This window comes from Miniopterus schreibersii (assembly GCF_964146895.1).
Source record: "Miniopterus schreibersii genome assembly, chromosome: 1".
Lineage (NCBI taxonomy): Eukaryota > Metazoa > Chordata > Mammalia > Chiroptera > Miniopteridae > Miniopterus > Miniopterus schreibersii.
In genome coordinates, this window is record NC_138101.1 from 135685774 (window position 1) to 135705778 (window position 20005).

The 20005-nt window shown below is 53.9% G+C and overlaps 1 protein-coding gene across 5 annotated transcripts; it reads right to left on the reverse strand.

Annotated features, from left to right (window-relative positions):
• Nucleotides 1-68: 68 nt before the first annotated feature.
• On the reverse strand, nt 69-19301 carry ARHGEF40 (Rho guanine nucleotide exchange factor 40). 5 transcript variants are annotated; one of them, XM_081142950.1, is made up of 24 exons: nt 19076-19301; nt 15229-15426; nt 13393-14647; nt 13080-13247; nt 12814-12934; nt 12138-12234; nt 11953-12033; nt 11723-11839; nt 10244-10339; nt 10046-10161; nt 9554-9680; nt 7767-7889; nt 7523-7666; nt 6433-7043; nt 6072-6306; nt 5650-5736; nt 4905-5120; nt 4028-4198; nt 3059-3236; nt 2184-2288; nt 1819-1962; nt 1186-1316; nt 719-765; nt 69-596 (listed from the first exon to the last, which is right to left on the reverse strand). In XM_081142950.1, the coding sequence occupies exons 1-23, from the start codon at nt 19076-19078 to the stop codon at nt 724-726; spliced, it is 4566 nt and encodes a 1521-aa protein (XP_080999076.1). In that variant the 5' UTR covers nt 19079-19301; the 3' UTR covers nt 69-596; nt 719-723. The 5 variants fall into 5 exon arrangements, with proteins under 5 accessions (XP_080999076.1, XP_080999075.1, XP_080999078.1 ...); XM_081142949.1 differs by having other exon boundaries at nt 719-780; XM_081142952.1 differs by lacking the exon at nt 1819-1962.
• Nucleotides 19302-20005: the final 704 nt, after the last annotated feature.

Consider the following 20005-nt stretch of genomic DNA (forward strand, 5'->3'; position numbering starts at 1 on the left):
TGAGGGGAAGTGTTCAAGTTAGTATCACCTCAACCCAGAGGACTGCTTCTAGCTCTTTGGACACAAAGTGTGAGTAAATACATTTAATATAACAATAGTATTATAATAACATTAATTACATATATAAAGTTTGCAGTTTCCCACCCCACCCTCATATTGGTTTGCATAGCTCCATTTCCTTATGACACCTCAGAATGGAGTCACTAGGAATTATGGTTAACCTGGCAGAGAGGAGTCTTCTCAGGGAGAGTCAGGGGTGGGAAGAAGGGGAAAACGCCAGCTATCCTGGGAGGCCTGACATAGGGGCCATGCCCTGGGAGTATGCAGGATGGGGAAGGACTGGGCCAGGGATAATTACCCACCTCCAGGGTTTGAAGGCAAGCAAGTATGGCTACTTTGGTTCCTGAAGGAAGGCACCCAGTTGGGGAGAGCTACAGAGATAGTGGTAGCAGGGAAACGCGCTGGTCCTTTGACCTCTCTGTCCAGGAAGCAGAGGGAAGGAAGTCAATGCTCTTCCAGTCTCTCACTATGTCCCACTGCCAGCCCAGCCCAAAATGTGCTGAGAGGAGGGGCTGTAGCCAAGTTCTGGATTTTCTCTAGAAGCCAGGAGAGAAGAGGGACATGGGTTGGGAGAGGGAAGAGGCTAACTCCTAAGCAGCTGGGGGGAGGAAGGACGGCACATGCAGGAGGGAAGGAGTTTTGGAAGTGGTAGACTCACCCAGGTCACAGAGGCGTGGTGGGGTCACTCAAGGCTCGGGCATGACTCTTAGGGGAGAGAAACTGCGGTGAATTAAAAGGAGAAAAAATGATATCTCTTCCCTGCATCCCATCTCTCTCACTCGCTCTTTCTCACCCAGGCCTGTCAATTCACCTTTTTCCTCCCTAGAGTTCCTGAATTTGTAGATTTAATCCAAGACCAAACCAGGCTGTTGGCATTCTCCCCTTTCTATCCACTCCTGCAGTCTGCTCTTTATTAAAGATTCCTTTTCACTTCTGACCTTAATGCCTCTCAGCCAGGGGTTGGAGAGAGGAGAAAGGCAGACTGCACAATATATCCAGTCTGTAGCCTTGCTGGCAGCACAGACTCATTGGTTCTCCCTGCCCCCATGGTTGAAAAATCAAAAGAGCCCACCCAAAAAGTGGCCGAAGAGGTCACCCATTCCCAGCCCTATAGCAGGGACTTACCTGCCGGGATAGCCCTAAGATCCCTCCTGTGGCCAGAGTGGGAGTGCTGCTCCCAGGGTGGGGCGGTTGCAGGCTGGGGCTGTTTCTTGGTCCTGGGGACACATCTCCAGAAGAGTCAAGTGTTTCTGGGGCTGGAGGGGAAGCTAGGGTGAGAACAGGGTATAGAACTCCAAGATTACCTTAAGCAACCAAGCTGCTCCATCAGGGAAGAAAAAGCTCTATAGCAACAGGAAGCTGTGAGTCACCATAGCAATCCACTTGCAAGAGAACCCCCCTACCAAGAGGCAGGAAATTGTCAGCAGCGTCATTAAAGCAACCAGGGAAGAAGCGACAGGAAACTATAAGGATTGCTGAGATGAACCAGGAGGGTACAACAGGAAGCTGAGGCAGTTTCCATAGAAACCCAAGGAGAGCTAGAAAGGTACAGAGGAAGTGCTTCTTAGCAACAGGCTGCTGTAGTAGTACCCTAGCAACCAGATGGAAGGCTCTTTTAGCAATGGGGAAGCTGTAAATAGTTGTCATGGCAATGGGGCTACTTGGCTAGAAAAGGGAATTGCTCAGCAGCAAGCAGCCTGAACATCACAATGATGACCCAGCTGTTGGGGGGGAGCCACCCCTTGAGAGGTGCCTCACCCAGGGAAATTTGCTTGACGTCCAGATCCCAGGCCTCCTCCTCGACGCGGGCAGGCAGGGAGCAGGCTCCCGGTGAAAGGCCCGGAAGGGAGGGGCCGGCATGCTCAAAGGATGACACGGCCACGGAGGCCCGAGTGCGGGCGGCTGCAGAGAGTGGGGGTGAGGGGGGTGGGGTTCTGGTGTGGGAAAGCCCTCCTGACTCCCTGAAAAGACCCTCAATTTCATAGAGGGCTTCCCAGTTAGTTGCACAATTTCTGGGAAGACATCCACTCGTCGCCCTTCCTTGCTTTCTGTCATGCCTCCCATGTGCCCTCACTGTCAAGACTTGACTTTTGGGGGCCACCCCCCAGCACTGTGGCCCTCACCTCTTCCAGTGAGCAGGGCACTCAGCGTTCGCTCCCCAAGGGCCTTGATGTCCAGGAAAGGTTTATTCCCAATGCCCATGGAGACCATCTGCTGCACTCGGAGCTCTAGGGAACAGAGACCCTGTTACCAACCTCCTTTTGCCCCTTCTCTGCTCTAGCCCCAGCATTGTTATGGTTCACTCCTCTGCTCCTTGCCAACTCTTACTCCTCCCTCTCATTTCTCGGGTGTCTCTTGTCACTCTTCCTGGTGACTGTCACAACGTGGATGGAGATGGTGGTCCTCAACTTCCTCCTCAAACATCTGTCTCTTTTTTCATGTATGTTGCATCCTGCCCAGTTACCATTCCAGCTGCCCAACTTTTCTTCTGATACTCATGTCCTTTCCTTTATCTTGGGTGTTAAGAGCAAAACTCACATTTTTACACACCTTTACAGCTTATCAAGTGCTTCCATATATATCACCTTATTTAATTCTCCCCATTACACTGAGATGTAGATATTCCTTTCCATTTTTTTTCAGATGGGTAGAATGAGGTTCAGAGAATTCAAAACAAAACCAGCAAAAACCCCAAAACAAAAAAACGAGCCCAGGTCACACAGCAAGTAAGTCTGGAACCCAAGTCCAGTGCTTACTTGCTCTTTTGGCCAGCCATTTGTTCTTGTTTCCCTGAAACTTGCTGGATTCCTTTTTCCTTTTGGTTCACCTTAGACTAATCTGTATCTCAGCAGTCTCTCAAATTGTATCTTGAATCTTCTCATAAGTCATTCTTCTTTCTTCATCCTGCACCCTGTTTTCCTAACTGGTCTCCACACTTTCCAGCTAACCTGCCACAACCTCGACCCCAAGCACACTCTCCCCCAGCTCTGCCCATTACCCTTGTTATGAGCTGCCTGTCTCCACAGCAGCTGGGCGATAGAACTTGTCCACTTGAGTTTGATCTCTGGTGAAGCTGCCTGTAGAGTGTATGCTTCCCGTGCCCGCCGCCGCCGAAACCACAGCTCAAAGCAGAGCCCGCTGTCCCCGATGTTTTCTGTTAGCCCCATGTCGGCAGTCTGGGAAAGAGGAAAAGAGTGGGTAGCATGGAGTGAGGCCTGGCTAGATGGTACCACATGGAAAAGCATCACACTTAGCCTGGCATCTGGTAGATGTTCAGTAAATGTTTGCTCAACACCTACCATGGGCCAAGTGTTCTCCATTTAGTCTCCATAGCAACCATAATTTATAGAAGGGAATGCCCAGAGATACGAAGCAACTTGCCCAAGGGTTTATCATAGCTTATTAGAGAAGGAAGGTTCAGACCCATGTCTGTGTTACTCCAAACCTAGGCTTTTCCTTTATACTGTACTCCCCCCACCCCAAAAAAGCTGGAACTAGTATATGGGGACAAAATCTAGAAACCCTTAGAATTGTGCCACATAGCCATAGGTTGCTATTGGTATTTATCTTGATACCAGGGCTGTTTCCCTAAAGCAAGGCCTCCCTCCTCTTAGCTGCTTCAGTTCTGTCATGTTAAGCTAGGCATGCAGTGCTCTTTCTCATCTCCCCGGGACCATTCCTGACTCAAAAGGCATGGGCGTTCTTAATGGGGAGGGTCCTCCTTTCTGGCTTGGAATGCCTCATGAGTCTCCTGCATGAATGAGAAGGAAAACCCCAAGGACTAAACTGAGATGGACTTCTATCATCCTGACACCCTAATTGATGGTTGGCTACAGGCCAAAGCCTGTTGCAGATGCAGATGCCGAACCTGGGTTTGGGCTGAATTTACAGAACATCCTGAGTTCTCCAGAAGAGGATGACTTCCTGCCCCATTCCTCTCTACCCCTCCTTCCTGCAGGTGTTGTACCTTAAAGGCCTGCTTGTAAACAAAGGTCTCTGACCCCCCCTCAGAGCCCTTGAGCTTGCTGAACAGGAGAAGATGCTCAAAGAGAAAGACATGGCGAAGGCACTTCTTTCGGCCACAGATGACTGTGAAGGGGTCCCGGTGCAGGAGCTGTCCTTGTTCCTTCAGATCTGTCTGGATAAAGGAAAAGGAAAGGTTATTGGCTCTGGAGCCCTCTGTGTATATTTTATGGGAAGTAAAAATGGGATTTATAGGGCAAGGGCCTAATGACTAATTCTCTGGCAGGAAATCAGGGAAGCCCTTGGCCTAGAATGCACCTACGGTCACTGTGCACAGCACACCTGGCCTAGCAGAACGGCCTACCTCTGAAGACGGAAGGCACATTGCGTAGTAGGGTTTACAGCCTCTCATGGGGAAGCCTTTGAATGTTGGGGACCAAAGCACCCTTTTGCCCCAGGAAGGGAATTGGCAAAGAATTGATGGGGAAAGAAGTCTATCCCAGAGCAGGAAGGTTTTCAACCTGTTCTTGAACCTCAGGGCCGGAAAGAGATTAGGTAAAGGAGAATAAGGTATGTGTTGAGTGTTGAGAGGCAGGAAGAAGTGCAGAGTAGATAGAGAAAGATAAGAATTAGAAAAGGAATAGGTAAGCACAGGAAGATGTAGGATCATGGGATGTCGGGCAGGATATAGCTTGTTTATAGATGAGGCAACTGAAGCCCAGTGAAAAGTTCAGTGACTTGACTACAGCCATCCAGCTGATTAAAAATTATAGCTTGGGGCTCCCGGACCTGGAGTCTAGTTCTCTCGTCACCGGCCCACAGTGCTGCTAAGGCCACAGGGCTAGGCAGCGTGAGCTGCAGTGACTGGAGCCTGGCCTTACCTCGCAGCCACGCACTGCCTCCACGGCCAGCAGGTCTCTGCCACGGGTCTCTTGTTCCCGAAGCAGCTGCACTGCAGCCCCAAGGGCCTGGCGCTCAGAACTCAGTTCAGGCCCCGCTTCCCGTAGGAGCTCCTCCAGGAGCTGCCCATACCGAGCCAACTGCTCCAGGGGCTGCTGCAGGGCCCTGGGCAGGTGCGGACCGCTCTCTGCGGAGCCCTAGGTTGGGAAGGAGACAGACAGGGATTAGGGGAGGGTCCAGAGCTGGTGGGCCTGCTCTGTGGGGAGGGTGGGTGGTACTCCAGGCTTTTGGGAATAGATGAAGCTCAGATATGCCCAAAGGTAAGGTAAAAAACCTTTCCCAGAGAGCAATGCAGGGGATTCAGTCACCCTCTATATCTTGATGGGTAGTAAAGGAGGAATACAAATAATCCCTTACATTCTCCGGCTTTTAACTTTTGAAGTCACTCTCACATCTTGTTGTGAGGTCTTTTGATCCTCAGAGTACTCTGTGAATTAGGTATAATGAATATTTCCCCCATTTACCAGTGTAGAGTAACCAAGAGGCACAGAGGAACCAAGCGTCTTGCTGAGCAGTTCCTCAGGTGGACTAGATAAGAACCTAGGTTCTGGGAGATCATCTGGGCACATTTAGAAAAGCTTTTTCCCCCTGAGAGATTTTTGAGCTTGGGTGGGTTTTAGGTCTTCCTGGGCCCTCCCTTCTCATGAGGGTTGGAGAGAAGGTTACCTTGGTTGTGGGGCCAAGTGCAGCCAGAGCATTGTCCAGTTTATGCCGGTGCTTCACGTACTGAGCGTAAAGGCTGAACTGGTCCCCCTGTGCCAGCAGAGAAGAAGTAAGCCATCCTGCACACAAGCCCCTTCCTCTCCTCCTCCACACCCTCATTGTAGTCCAAAGGAGGGGCAGGGTCACCAGGGAGCACTCGTCTACGAGGGAATGATGGGCTCCCGTGGAGAGAGAAGGCCAGGCAGCACTTGTGGACAGGGACACACAGGCTGAGTAAGTCCCGAGGGGCCCACAGAATAGCACTAGGCCCGAGTCCTGGACCACCCATTTTGGTGGGGATGGGGTTGAGAGGACACATGCTGAGGAGGGGCTCAAGTGGGTGGGGCTGAAACATGATCCAGAAGAAGTTTTATAGGATCACTTACATGGCGAAGGAAGCAGGCCCCAATTCGCAGGGGGTGGGCGGCACAACCCTGAAGCTCCCGCAGGAAGTGTGTCCGATGGAAGCTGCGAAGCCTCTCCCGGACACTCAGGGCGGAGGCCCAGGTGCCCCGTAGTTCAGGGGTCAGCTCATACCCAGGAGGTGGCACTGGCTCACTCAAAGTGGCCACGTACTCCTGCTCACAGGCAATCAGCTCAGACACCAGGCGTTGCTGTGCACTGCAGGTATAAGAGTGGGAGAGGAGACGGGCATGGGAAGGGGTCACCACCCCCAACAATGTCATATTCTTTCCCTGCTGGGCAGTTGGGCCTGCCTCTTGGGCACCAATTGGGCTGGACCCTCACCTGATGCTTCGCTTGCGCTCCATCCGGGGGGTGCCTACACCCCAGGGCCCATCTGGCCCCCCAGACCGGCCTAGCAGCACGTGTTCCCGGGGTGAGCATGTCCTATCTACCACCTCGGTACTGGTGACCTCCAGGCCTCGGATCAGCACAGTCCTCGGTGGTCTGCCCTCTGCTTCCGGAGCCAGTTCAGGGCTCTCCTCCTCAAAGTCCTCCCCACAGGGAGCCAGGGAGCAGTGGGATGGGGCTGCCAGTGGCCCAGGGCTGCTGGAGAGCAGGAGGGAGCTGAGGCTGGGTGCGGGGCTGTGGGGACCCTGCTGAGCCCCTCCACTGCTGGCACTGTCTGTCCGCCGTCGCCGGTGGCCTCGTGGACTGGCTTCCTCTCCCAGCTGCTGCTGAATCCTCCTCTCCAGCTCTTGGCAGCGGGCCCGGCAGCGGCCCCACTCTCGCAGGGCAGCTGGGCTACCCAGATCCAGGGCCAGAGCCCGCATCTCCTGGAAGGTGCCAGCGCTGGGCTCCGGGGCTCGCCGCAGGGCCAGGGCTGCCAGTACTGCCTCCCGGCCCGGCCCTGCTCCTGCCAGCCTGGCGGAGCCTTCATCCACCCACTCGTGTGCCTACGAGACAAAAGAGGTTGGGAATCAGGAGAGGAAGGAGTGAGGTCTTGTACTGCTCCCACATGCTGCCGGATGACAGCTCTTGGCCTCTTTCAAGATGCGTTCCCAATGCCCTCAGCCTCCTAGTCCTCTCAGAACATGCCCCTCACTATTCCAGCATCCCTGCCTGACCACACCGCTCTAAGCTGTATGGAAACAGCAGCCTAGGTGAAAGAATAGCCAATACTTACACAGAATTTATCAGTGGCAGGCTCTGCACTAAGTGCTTTTTATATATGGCTTGTATAATCCTCGCAGGGCTGCTGGCACACTCAGCTTTGGTATCTTGTCCCAGGCTGTTTAGCAAGTAGGTGGCAGAGCCAACAGTTAAAGCTAGGGAGATGGCCACCTGAGTCCCTGCTTTTAACAACTACCCAATCAGCCTCTCCAGGCAGAAGAACGATAATGGTGGCCATAGAAGAAGGGGGCTGCGCACACACCTGCTGGAAGAAGCGCTGTAGCCGCAGGGCCCGGTGGAGGCCACTCTCAACCTGCTCCAGCCTCTGTTCAAAGATATCCAGAACCTTCTGGGAGGCAGTGTCCTCTTCCAGGGAGAGAGTCTCCCGTGCCTGGGCCAGGCGCTCCTAGAGAAGGGAGGCTGTGCTCAGGCCTGGCCCTCTTTCCCACGCAGTCTCCTCCTTCCTCCCCAATGTCTCCTCTCACCTGCCACCTCCCCCTTCTCACCTGAACCTCAGCACTGAAAGCCTGGAATCGGAGCTCTGTCTCCTGCAGGGCAGACAGGCAGTCCCCGGGTGCCCCGAAGCTCGCCAGCTGCTCCTCCCCTGGGCCTGAGAGCCACTGCAGCACCTGAGCAAATAGGGTGGGAGAGCAGGGCTGTGAGGGAGGAGGAGGCCTTGCAGAAGGAAGGAAAAGGAAAGCTGAGACCTGGCTCCAACCCCACCACCCCAGTCAGCGGAACCTTGGGCGAATCGTTTCATCTCAGCTGTAAAGTGGGAGTGCTAACAGTGAGTGGTGGTAGTTTCCACAAAGCCAAGTGAGAAAGTGAAAGATCTTTGTAAAGCACCAGATGAAGGGGAAGCTGGGCTGGCAGGAAGCACTGAGGCAGGCAGGTTAGGGTTCCAGGGATGTATCTCAATATGAAATCGATAAAACTGGTGTGAGCCCGAGGCAGGATGAGAGGAAGAGTATCGAAACAAGGGCCAGGAGAAACTTCACCTTTATCAAGCCTAGTGATGGGTGTGCAGGGTACCCAGGGACCAGGCTTGGGGAGAGGGCTCAGGAAGTGGTTTTGTGCATGTGTGTGTGTGTGTGTGTGTGCACGCGCGCGTGTGCAGCTCTAGTTGCCTATTATGGGCTCTAGGGACTCACTGGTTCTGGGACATTTGACCAAAAAGAGATGGTACTTTTTTCCTCTGAAGAAAGGCTGGAAGCTGGGTGAGACTGCTTGAGGATAAGTTGGATGTTCCTAATTACAGGGCCAACAATAAGCACTTCCATAGTCCTTTGCTGAAATCATCTGATCATCCTAACACCCCTGTAAGTGTGATTAGCATCCCCATCCTACAGATGAGGACTTGGGAACTCAGAGAAGCCTTAAGACTTGTCCAACATCTCCTAGCAGAGCTAGAACTCAAGCTGAGCACATTAGACTTCAAATCCTGTGTGTTAACGGTTTTTAAACAGTGGGAGAAAACAGGTAATAAGCAAGCAAGCAGGCAAGCAAACAAACAATAAGATATACAACCCCTTGGATACTGGGGTGGAGGGGCCAATATGCAGAAATCCCAGGAAACAGCCCTGCCACTACCCCCACACCCTCCCTTTTGTCATTGGCCCTGAATTGCCCATTCCCCTGCTGCCCACATGCAGGCCCGTGATGTGAATTCACTCACCATGCTTGGAACTAGGGAGGAGCAATCAGATTTCAAAGCCTCCTCTACCCCACATGGTAGGGTTGAAGGGAAATCTATAAGGAGCTCTTAACCACAGGAGAGAAGCCAGCCTTATAGCTGAATCTTCCCCACAAATACGCCTTGGTTCTCAAGGCATTTAGGGCTTCCATTGCCCTTTCTCTCCAAGGGGCTTTGCCAGCCTCAGGTTTGGTGGATGACATTGTATAAAGAGTTGAAGGGGCATGGGTGGCAGAATAGGTGGAGAGCTGGTATCAACAGACATTTACTATTCTTAAGCTAAGGAGGTAGGCACTCCAGGATCAACCAGCTCTTCCCAGAACCCCCTAGGACACTGAGCATCTCTCGAAATCTTTAAGGATACTTGATCAAACATAAACAGTGGGGAGGGGGAGATCTGGCTTCTCTTCTTTGCTGGTCCTGTGATGCTATCTCCCTCTTGTTGAATCTCACACTGACCATGACCAACATCCGGGGAGGCGAGGAGAAAGGGAGGGCCAGTCAGCCAAGGTTAGGAGAACACTATCAACTGATCAGTGAAAGTGGGGTGCTGGAGGCCAGGCCCCCGACTGAGTGAGAGGTCCAGGGGTCCTGGGTCACCTGCTGGAGTCGGTGCAGGCGTTGCCGCTGCTCCCGCTGTTGCACGCGCAGGTTGGACAGGCACACGAGCTGATGAATGGCTTCATCTACCTCCTGGTACAGTGTCGCGGGGCCTGGGCCCTCCAGCCTGGGGAAGGAGTAGGGCAGAATAAACCACCGCCCTTGCTTGTCAATCCCCTCCACCCTCATTCCATCCTTCATCCCAACAAGAGAGGTGGCGCAGCATGGCGGGTTGTTGCATGGGCCTGGATTTGAATCCCGACTCTTTCAATTACTGACTAACCTTGGCCAACACATTTACCATTTCTCACCCTCCAAATCCCCATTTGAAATTGTAACTAGCATGTAGGGACCTTGTGAGGGTTATGAGATAGTAAGTGGAAAAGTAGGCTCAGTAACAATGTTTTCGCAGCTAAGGTTTATTGGCCACCTTTAGTTTGCGTCCCCCCCACCCCCCCGTTCCACCTGCCCCAGCACACCCGTCCCTCATACTTGCTGCTGTGGGTGGAGCGCAGCCTCATCAAGATGGCCCCCCCATCCCTCTGCAGCTCCGACAGCCGGGGATCTGCCAGCACCTTCTGTAGGGGCTCAGGCATTCCTACCGCCTCCTGGGAGCAGGGAGCAGTAGATGGTTGGGGCTCCACCAGAGAGTCCTCACCCCGTACCCTGTTGTCCCATCTCATTTCATACCTCTCCCTCTGGCTCGTCCGCTCCCTCCAGTTCCGCAATGGCTTGCCGTACAGAGCCCAGCACACCTCGGCACAGATGGCACAGCCTTTGCACTTCCTGAAACACACACACACACACGCATGGATGGAGTCCAGGGACAGAGTGAGGGTAAGGAGCCTCAGCTCTAGGGTGCATATGGGGCAGCTCCAGAGACTTTTATGGAGGCAACCCTGGCTTCAGTTCCTGACTTTGTTGCTTACTAATTGTACGACCTTGGGCAGGTCTGGAAACCTCCCTGAACCTCAGTTTCCTCAACTGTAAAGTCCAGATAAGACATATGGGATTTTGTGAGGTTTAAAGAGATGCTGCTACATAAGCACCCAGCATGGGCCTGGCACATTGTGCAGCTTAGTAAATGTGAGTCTCCTTTCCTCTGTCTGCACTGAGTCCTCACCCTATAAAACCCTCCTCTCAACCTATTTAGATCCAGGTCCCAGGTACACAACTTAGAGACCATGTTACAAACCTCCTTTAATACTTGGCTTAGATCAGGTTTACATCTCTTCTCTTGAATACTCACAGCACTTAGATTCACAGAATCAGAGATGATATCACAATGGATGTCTTTTGCGGGAGAGAATCCTGAGGCAGGTACAGAAAGGCACTGTCTCAGGAAGTGGGGGACAGTAACTTACCCAAGGTCACACGGAACCAGAACCGGACTTACTGACTCTCAGTTCTTTCAGAACCCCAGTGATACTATTTTGCAATGTTCTTTAGTTGTTTCTGACTTATCTCCCACAAAAAATCATATGCAGCTTAATGTCATATTAAGAATTTATTTAAGGCCAGCCAGGCGTGGCTCAGCGGTTGAGCATTGACCAGGAGATAAAGGTTCGATTCCCTGTCAGGGAACATGCCTGTGTTTTGGGCTTGATCCCTGGTCAGGGGCATGCAGGAGGCAGCTGATCAATGACGACTCTCTCATGATTGATGTTTCTATCTCTCTCTTCTTCTCCCTTCCTCTCTCTGAAGTCAATAAAGATATATTTAAAAAAAAAAAAAAAGAATTTTTTAAGCCCTGGCCAGCGTGGCTCCATTGGTTGGAGCATTGTCCTGTGCACCGGAAGGTTGGGAGCTTGATTCCAGTCAGGGCACATATCTGGGTTGCAGGTTTGATCCCTGGGGGCAACCAATTGATGTACTTCTCTCACATCGATGTTTCTCTCTCTCCCTTCCTCTTTCTCTAAAATCAATTTAAAAAAAAAAAAGAATTTACTTAACATATTCATCCCATCTCCTCAGTAGCCAATGCATGGTACATGCACAATATTTTGCTCGTGGTTTGTGACCCATAAGTATACTTGTTGAATTGAATGCGAGGGCAACCACTTTTTCCCAACCCCTTGGCTGTGTCTCAGGTCTGCCTTGTCTTCTAGAATGTTCTCAGCTGGGTCATTCTTGGTTCGCAGTGTCCTGGGTGGAGGAAGTGTAGCTTACCTGGTGTATCTCTACCCAGTGGCTGGAAGAGGGTTCCCTGTGACCTCCCAAGTTCCACTGCAACTCCTCTGGCTTGACCAATCTTTTCAGATCATTCTCTGACAACAACTCAGCACCCTGTAGACATATGAAGGCAGGGGGTTTCTCTCATGGGCACCACCCTGGGGTTCCAGTTAGCCTCTTCTCTCTCCACTACTGAGGGGCACTGGGTGGGAGTGAGGGGCTCAAACCTGAAATCCACGGAGCTCAGTCGGAGGATCATTATGACTGAGAAGCAGCAGCCGCTGAATGAGGCGGGGCTCTCCTGAGTCCTGAAGGAAGAATAACCCTAAATTGTGGGCAACTGGGTGGACTTGGATGGCCACTAAGGAAGAGTTAGGATCAGGAGAAGTACCTGTCTCAAGGGGTTGGTTACCTGAAGTTGACTCAATACAGGAATGAGTGCTGGAGGCAGGGGAGGTGCCTTGCGAAGGTCCAGCAGGACGGACAGCCCCAGTATCTGTAGATCAGGCCTGTGGGGGCAGAAGAGCCAGGGAGGCAGTGTGTGTGTTGTGTGTGTGTGTGTATGTGTGTTGGGGGGATAGAGGTACAGGGTCTGGCTTTAGTGTTACTAGTATGTTTGGGAGGCAAAGGGCAAAGGGCCAAGGGCCAAAGTCTGAGATATGTGTCCAAGAAGCAGTGTGACTAAGCAATCAAGAGTCTGTATTCATTTGGCTATTGGGTCACAGGATCAGGGTCTAGAAAATCAAGAATTCTATGCTCTGGAGGGTATAAATTCAATGCCAGCATGTAGCATGGTGCCTAATAGGTTCTTGGTGCTCAATAAATAGCTGTTGAATAAGTGAGTCAATGTCCTGATAATCTAGGTAGTGTCTTAGGATATTTAAAGTCAGCAGTGTTGATTTTAAGGATTGATGTAGGTATCCTGGAGGTTAGGGATCAGTAAAATCACAAGTCAATGACTTGAAAATCTGAAGGTCGAAGAAGTAGGTGTCCTAGATGTCAGGTGGTCAGTGTCTTGAGAAGAGAGGAGGTCAAAGTCCTCATGACCCAGATTAGTGTCCAGGGTGCCAGCAATGGGCCTCCGTTACCTTAGCAGTGAGTGCAGGTAATGAAGAGCAGTGATCAGCGTGTCTCGGGAGGGTGGGGGCTCCTCAGGAGGGGATGGTGGGGTAATGGTCAGCAGAGCTCGCCCACTCTGGTCGACCCCTCCTGAGGACACAAAATGGCCAGGTTGTCCTGGCTGGGGGCAGGCCTTGGCTACCTCCCGTCCACCCTGTCTCCCTCTGCAGCCCACCTCAACTGTTTCTTTTTCTTTGTCCCCCCCCTTTCCCTTCAATCACTGATGCTCACTGACCAGTCAGGGTGAGGAATCCAGATGCCATCAAGTCCCAAGCTATGTCAGGGTCATCAGAGATGGAGACTGGAGGTGCCTCTTCTGGGATCCTGTCCCCTTTCACTTCCTGTACAGTTTCCAGGGGAGGTGTTGGGGAGTCCGAGGGGAGCCCTTCAGGGCCTGTGGGTCCTGCACAGACACAGACAGAGCTATGGGCCTGAAATGAGACAGAGTATGGCTGTTCCATTCCCAGGCTCCCCTGTTTCTCCTCCAGCCCCTTATGGAGGCCTAACCCACACTGGCCCTTGCTCCATTGGCCTCATTATCATCTCACCTGCCACGCACACCAGACTCGGGCCCTTCTGTTCTCTCTCTCTGGCCCTCTCTTCTAAAGGCCCACAGGCTTCTGGGGGCTGCGGCTCTTTTTCCTCTTCTGGTACGAGCTCCTCTTTCAGTTCAGACTCTGGCTTCTCCAAACCTTGAAGCTCCTCCTTAATCAGGCTGCCTCCAGGAAGCTCATGCTCATTTGGTGAGGACAGGTTTACAAGGGCTTCTTGTTGTTGGCTGGTCTTTTCGTTGTCCCCAGGGTTCAGTGAGATAGGAACACTGTCTCCTCCCCGGCTAAGAGCCCCTCTACCTGCAGCTCGCTTCTTTCTCCGGTTTCCTTTGCCTGTTCTCCGAGGGGTGCCTGGTGGTCCTTCAGCTCCCTGGCCTGCTCCTCCCCCAGCCTCCCCTGGCCTCAGGGGACAAGATTCAGAGGCTTCCCCCAGAGCCTCTGCTGGGGGCTCAGGTACCTCCAAAGCTGCTGCCTCTGGGAGAGCCTCAGTTCCGGGGGGAGACCCGGGGGAAGCTCCACTGCTACTCCCCTCACCGGGTGGGCGTGCCCCATCCTGGTCCCGAGGCCCCAGGCCCTTCTGGTGCATCCATGCTCGGTGTCTGCGGTGCCGGCCCTTCCCTCCAGCGCCCTTTCGGGTGGGTACTGTCCGGGTCCTGGAGAGGCCTGAGGAGCCCTCAGCATCTATGGGGCTCTCCCTCATGGGCAGTGTCACCTCCAGCAGCTCCACATACTCGCCCTCAGGTCCTTCAGCAGGGGCATTGTGCCCATCTCCAGGACTCCTGGTGCCCAGGGCATCCTCAGGGAGTGGAGGGCTGGGGAGCCCTGGGGGTCCGGAGGGCAGTTCTGGGGGCAGCGTGCTTGGCCGATGTCCTACCATGAGGCTTCCTTTGTGCACAAATCGGGGGCAGATGAGCTCAGCCCAGGGCAGCCGCTGAATCCCAGAGGGTGCAGAGAGTAGGCAGGTAGTGAGGCGACCTGTTGGCCGGTCCTTATTGATGCCTTGTAGCCACTCAGGTGTGAATAGGTAGGGACTAGCCTCATTTGGCACAGGCAGCTCCTGCACACGCCCACCCCCTGGGGCCAGGCACTTAAGTACCAGGCGGGGTGCTTGGGCTGCTGAGGGCACCACTTGCAGGTAGAAGTCCCCTGGACACAGCAGCTGCCAGGGCAGGGCTGCCAGCTGTACCACTACCTGCTCATGCAAGCAGAGGGGCCAGCCCTCATGGAAGAAGAGGAAACCGCTGTACTGGGCCTGGGGAGAGAGATGGGAGGTTGTGCTCAGGCCTCTGTTGATGAAACCAACAGGAGGGGGCAGTTAGAATGGGACCATCTTAGGCAGGAATGGCCTCATGCCTGGTGGGTTATAACCCCAGGGGAGCAGGAGGTGTTCATGTGGCAGAGGAAGGGTTTGGGACTGGTCAGTTTTCTGGTGGTAGGAAGCTAATTCCATGTGTGGGAGTAAGAACTGAGTCATTACAAAGATGTGGTCAACAGATACCATTGTCTTGGAGGAGTCAGAGACTCTTAAGAGGTCTTTACAGCTATAGAAGTGAAGGATCTCTGTTGAGCCACATCTGGAGGAGTTAGTATTTTGAAAATTGATATGAGGGAAAAAATGTCTGGAATTGAATCTGTAGGGAGTTGATATTTCTTAGGGGTTAATTTTTGAGGAAGATGAGGGTCTGTGTGTTAGTATCTGAGGGGCAGTGACTCTGCGGAGATCAGTATCATGGAGGTGCCATCTCTGGGTGGGGGAAAATTAGTCAGTCTGCCTAGTCTCTGGAGTGAGACAGAGGATCTTAAGGGAGAAAAAATGGGTGCACAGCGACTCACACAGGCTTCCTGCTGGACCTTGGCAAGCAGATGTTTGGCAGGCACCAGGAAGTCCAGTGTGTACCTCAGCGCATCCTCCCGGTAAGTCCTTTCTACCACCTGGAACACCTGGCCCAACAGTGTGGGGGCTGTTGCCTCGAAGGGTGGATACAGCGCGGCGAGCGTGCTCTGCACACAGTCTTCCACTGGCTCGGGCTCCTGGGAGAGACAAGACCAGGCTGCAGATCACCCAAGCATGGCTCCTTGGGAGCCGTGCTGGTGTGGGGCTGGCTGTGTCACCCTGGGGCCCCTTTGCGTTCACAGAGAGGTCACTCAGGAAATGCTGGCTGAATGAGCTCAGGATGGGAGTGGAGCTGGGCCAGTCAGAGTGCACAGGCCTTGTAGTATTCTCCATGACAGAGCTCTGAGACCTTGGCTTTGGAGATCCAGGGAGAATTTGTGACTCTCTCTGATCAGGGCCATCACTGATTCTTGTGAATCAGGGTGATTGCATAGGCCCTTCCCGGGAGAGTAGAGACGGCTTCTGGGCCATCAGGGAACTGACTTATGGAGAGTGGGGGTCTTTCACACAGCCATTCTGCAAGCCCTCCTCACAAGGTCTTCCATCCAGAGACCCCATCTTTAAAAAAAAATTAAATAGTTTAATTTTGACCAACAATACAACATCTTAGGCCATCCATTTAACTTCTATACCTCAGTTTATTTTCCTGTAGGATGGGTGATATTTTTACTGTTTTCACAGTTAAGATATACATTTAATTGTTCTATATCCATTTTAAAACTTTTTAAAATGCAAAAGTATTAATTGTGAATGAAAAAGAGGCTACATAGCAGACCTGACAAGCTCAGTGACCAAGAGTAACCACACATAATGATAAATTCCCAGTTGGGTAGGTCATGGTGGGTAGTGAAGTGCCAGGTCTATAGCTTCCTTAGTAAAAGTTTTTTTACCTTAATAGAGCCCTGTCCATTGTTCCTATACATCTAGGATAACATACCTTTGAGATGCCAGAGTAATCTTCATTTCCAGACAACTTGAAGGCATCACCACCCTCAGGAGAGAGAAGGTGCACCAAAACTCTGCCTATCTTGTTGCCTGCATGTCATCTCGTTACTGTAATGTTAAATGTTCACTACCCTGAACCCATCAATGTAAGCGAAGTATGTATCTCTCCATTTTGATTTTTATTCAATCCCAGGGATTCCCCTCTCCCCTCTTTACTTTCTCCCACTTCCTTAATCTACCACCAATGGATTTCATGTAACCTTTCTTACAATTTCTCTTTTGATTCTAAATGTAAAAAAGGGAATGCCAAAGTGCCCTTCTCGGGAGCATTTTCTCAATCTATTGAGATCTTGCTTCCAGGCATGTCTTCAGTTTGGCTCAAATAAACTCTTAAAAAATTAAAAAGAAAATTATTTAAAAATATTTTAAATTGAATTTATTGGGATGACATTGGTTAATAAAAACTATATAGATTTCAGGTATACAGTTCTACATCATCTGTATATTGTATTGTGTGTTTACCACCCCAAGTAAAGTGTTCTTCCATCACCATTTATCCCCCCCTTCACCCTCTTCTACCTCCCCCCCTTCCCTCTGGCAATCATCATACTGTTGTCCATGAATCTTTTTTTTTCTTTCTTTGCTTAATCCTTTCAATCTTCTCACTCAGCCCCCAACCCCTTCCCCTCTGACAGCTGTCAGTGTTCTCTGTATCCATGAGTCTGCAGAGACCCCCCATCTACATGCCACCACCCATGAATCTTAAGCTAGAGATGGTGGTGGATGGGAGGGAGGACTAGCGGGTTGTGTATCTTGAAATTTTCTAGCACCCCCTCACCCCTCTCCCAGAGTGCCTATGAAGCAATCACCCATTCCAGAGCATGTGGGATTGGGTTACAAAGAACTGGGTGGGGACAGTTGTAACAGGAAAAAGTCACAAAAGGAACATGTGGGGAAGGGAGGAGCAGGCATTGATGGTATGTATTGGAGCTGAAATCTTTTCTGATTCCAGCAGGACCGCTCTGCCAATATCCACCTGGAGCCACAGTCCCAAGACTCAGCCTAACTTCTTCGAAACTCACCTCCTAAGCGAATCAATGAATCTTTCTCCATCCCACACTCTAAACAACTGCCCCTTAGGCTAGTCCTCTGCAAACTTTTTTCTCCTTCCAGATGGCTTTGAAGTTCCTTTTACCAGATTTATTTGCTGTAATTGGGCAAGGGGATGCTCACTGCAGTTTTTCTAGTCCTTACCTACCCGCCCCCCAGTCCCGCCTTCGCCCTGAAGACAAAACTGCAGACCGTTTTACTTTGAGTCCCTCCAGCCAGAGTTGCCTGCCGGCCCCGACCTAGAGAGGCTAGGGCAGCCACTCCAGAGGGCCATTCAGTGCGTCACACAGAGACCCAGCCCCTAGGTGTGTGGGCGAGCAGACAGACCCCCCAGTGTTCCGGGGACCCGGCCAGCGCGGTGGGCGTGGGTGGGGGGCAGGGCGGAGATGGGCGGGCGGGTGAGGGGGGTTAGGCAGAGTGGGCTGTCCGCTCTGAGGCCTGGAGCGGGGATCTAGAGCTGGTGCAGCGAGGCAGCTGCAACCCATTAGGGGCGGTGAGCTCATGGCTGAGCGAGAGTCTCAGCCACAGGAAACGGCACCGGCAGGAGGGGAGGAGGGGTCTGGGGTGGGAGGCGGCGGGCAGGAGCACAGAGACCAGGCCTTCAGCGGGCCGGGACCAAAGAAGAGACAGAGAGACTGACTGAGTCAGCTCTCCCTGGCCCAGTTCCTCTTTCTTCTCGCTCCAGCCTCGCTGCCAGGGGGTGCCCTTACTTTAGTATAGGAGCAGCCTGGTAGTGCTCCTCCCCCTTCTCCACTCCCCGCAGGGAGCGCCCCCTGGCAGGGCCTCTCCCCCTCCTCCACTCGCCGCAGTGAGCAGCCCTTAGGCCGTGTCTCCACTACCCCACCCCCGCAGCGGACTCTCCCTGGCAGTGCCCACTCCTGCAGTGGTTCTTCAGAGGATACTTCTGGAGTGAAAGTTCGCAAGACCATGTCCACTCCAGTTGGTATGGGCTTCCCCTTAACTGTGCCCTCTTGCTTCCTGGGCCTTGAGTGGCTGCTGCCAGGGCCCCTACCCTCTACTGGGAGCTCCCACCGATGCTCCCTCGCCTTTGCAACGGGAATGCCCTAGCACTGCTTCTGTTCCCTGCAGCATGAGCTCGCCCCCTCCCCCCGCCCCAATCCCTGTCTGCTTTAGCAGCGTCACGCCCCCTGACACTGAGAGCCCCCTCCCCATTCCGTCCACTATCCTGAGGCCACCTCTCTTCTCCGCGGGAATTTCCCTCTTTGGCTCTGCCTGTGGCCCTAGCCCAGCCTCAGCTGTAGCCGGTCCCCCAGGGCCGGATGGGTGGGTCCGGCTCACCGGGCTGGGGACTGGGATGGGAAATGGTAGTTCCAGGCAGGTCAGTTCTCATGACCTGAGGCTGGGCCCCTTCCAGGGCCGCTGCAGCACCCAACCCGTAGGAGGGACCAGGAGGGGGAGGGAAGATCCTGCAAAGGAAGGCACAGGTCAGGACGGAGGAGGGCGAAAGGAGGTGTGTGGATTAGGGGAGAGACCAAAGGGAGAATGGGGGAAGGGGCGGGGAAGAAAGAAAGGGCACTACTCGGTGGGGACGAGCCAGACAGTGGGGCAGACAGACAGATCAAAGAAAAGAAAGGGGGATGGGAGGGAGGAGAGTCCCAGGAGCGCTCAAGAGTCCCAAGCAGGCGTCAGAGGCACCAAGCTGGGGGCTGGCGGCCCAAAGCGGGCTGCGCGACGGCGGAGGGGACCCGGGGGTTGCGTTGCGGGACTCACCATGGCTCAGCGCGGTTTCGAGTCCGACGCTAGGGCCGGCGGGCGGGGCCGGGCGCGCCGCCGCCTCGCTCCCGCCGCTCGCGTCTCACCCCGTCTGGCTGGGGGACAGCTCCGGCCGCGGCGGCGCTCGGCTCGCTCGGGCTCCCAGGCCGAGGGGCCCCGCGAGGGAGGGCCGAGACGGCCGCCCCTCCCCGCCCCGCCTTTCAGTGCCCGCCTCCGACTCCGCGCCGGACCCCCTGCCGGGACTCCCCCTGCCGGGACTCCCCTCGCGCGCGGAGCCTCTCCGCGACTTCCCAGATTCCCGCAGCGCTCGGCCCCGCTCTCCCGCAACCCTCTTCCTCCTCCCACCCACCCTCCAGTGGGGAGGCGGCTGCGACCCTGACCCTCGGAGGCCCGCCTAGCCGAAGATGCGCTGCTTTTCCCGCCACCGCCTCGCTCTCCGCGGGATCTGTTTAGTCCCGCAGATCCAGAGGCTGGGGCTCCGAATTCCCTGGGGTCCCCAGCCTAGGACTGCGGTCGTTTGGCGACCGGAAGCCTCCTGTCTCTAACTCGCCTGGGAACCTCTTCTCCCTTCGGCTGCCCGACGTGGGCACAGCCTGGGGCTCAGAAGAGACCCCCCCCCCCCCGCCCCAGGCCCCTGCCAGCCCCGGGCGGAGCGCAGGGCAGGGCAATCACGGGATTCCGCCCCTCAGGGGCTCGCCGCCCTCCTCTTTCCCCTCTCTTCTCCTCAGTCCTCGAACATTCTGGCTCCCACAATGGGCTCCTCTGTTCGGCCTGGGGAGGGCGGGGTTGTGGGGGGCTGTGAAGGCTTGGGGTGGGCACCGTGGCTGAAGGGGGCAGGGTCCCGGGCTCTGGGTGCCCGTGTAGGGGTGTGCGCGGCCGCGAGCGTTTCCTGAGTTCCTCGGTCGCTGTCCTGTCCCCTCCGCACCT

Coding starts and splice junctions, on each gene's coding strand:
- ARHGEF40 (XM_081142949.1), bottom strand. Junction 12,935..13,079: donor TGGATTCCTCACCCTGACTG/GTCAGTGAGCAT, acceptor TTGTGTCCTCAG/GAGGGGTCGACCAGAGTGGG. Junction 10,340..11,722: donor ACTGGGTAGAGATACACCAG/GTAAGCTACACT, acceptor TGTGTGTTTCAG/GAAGTGCAAAGGCTGTGCCA.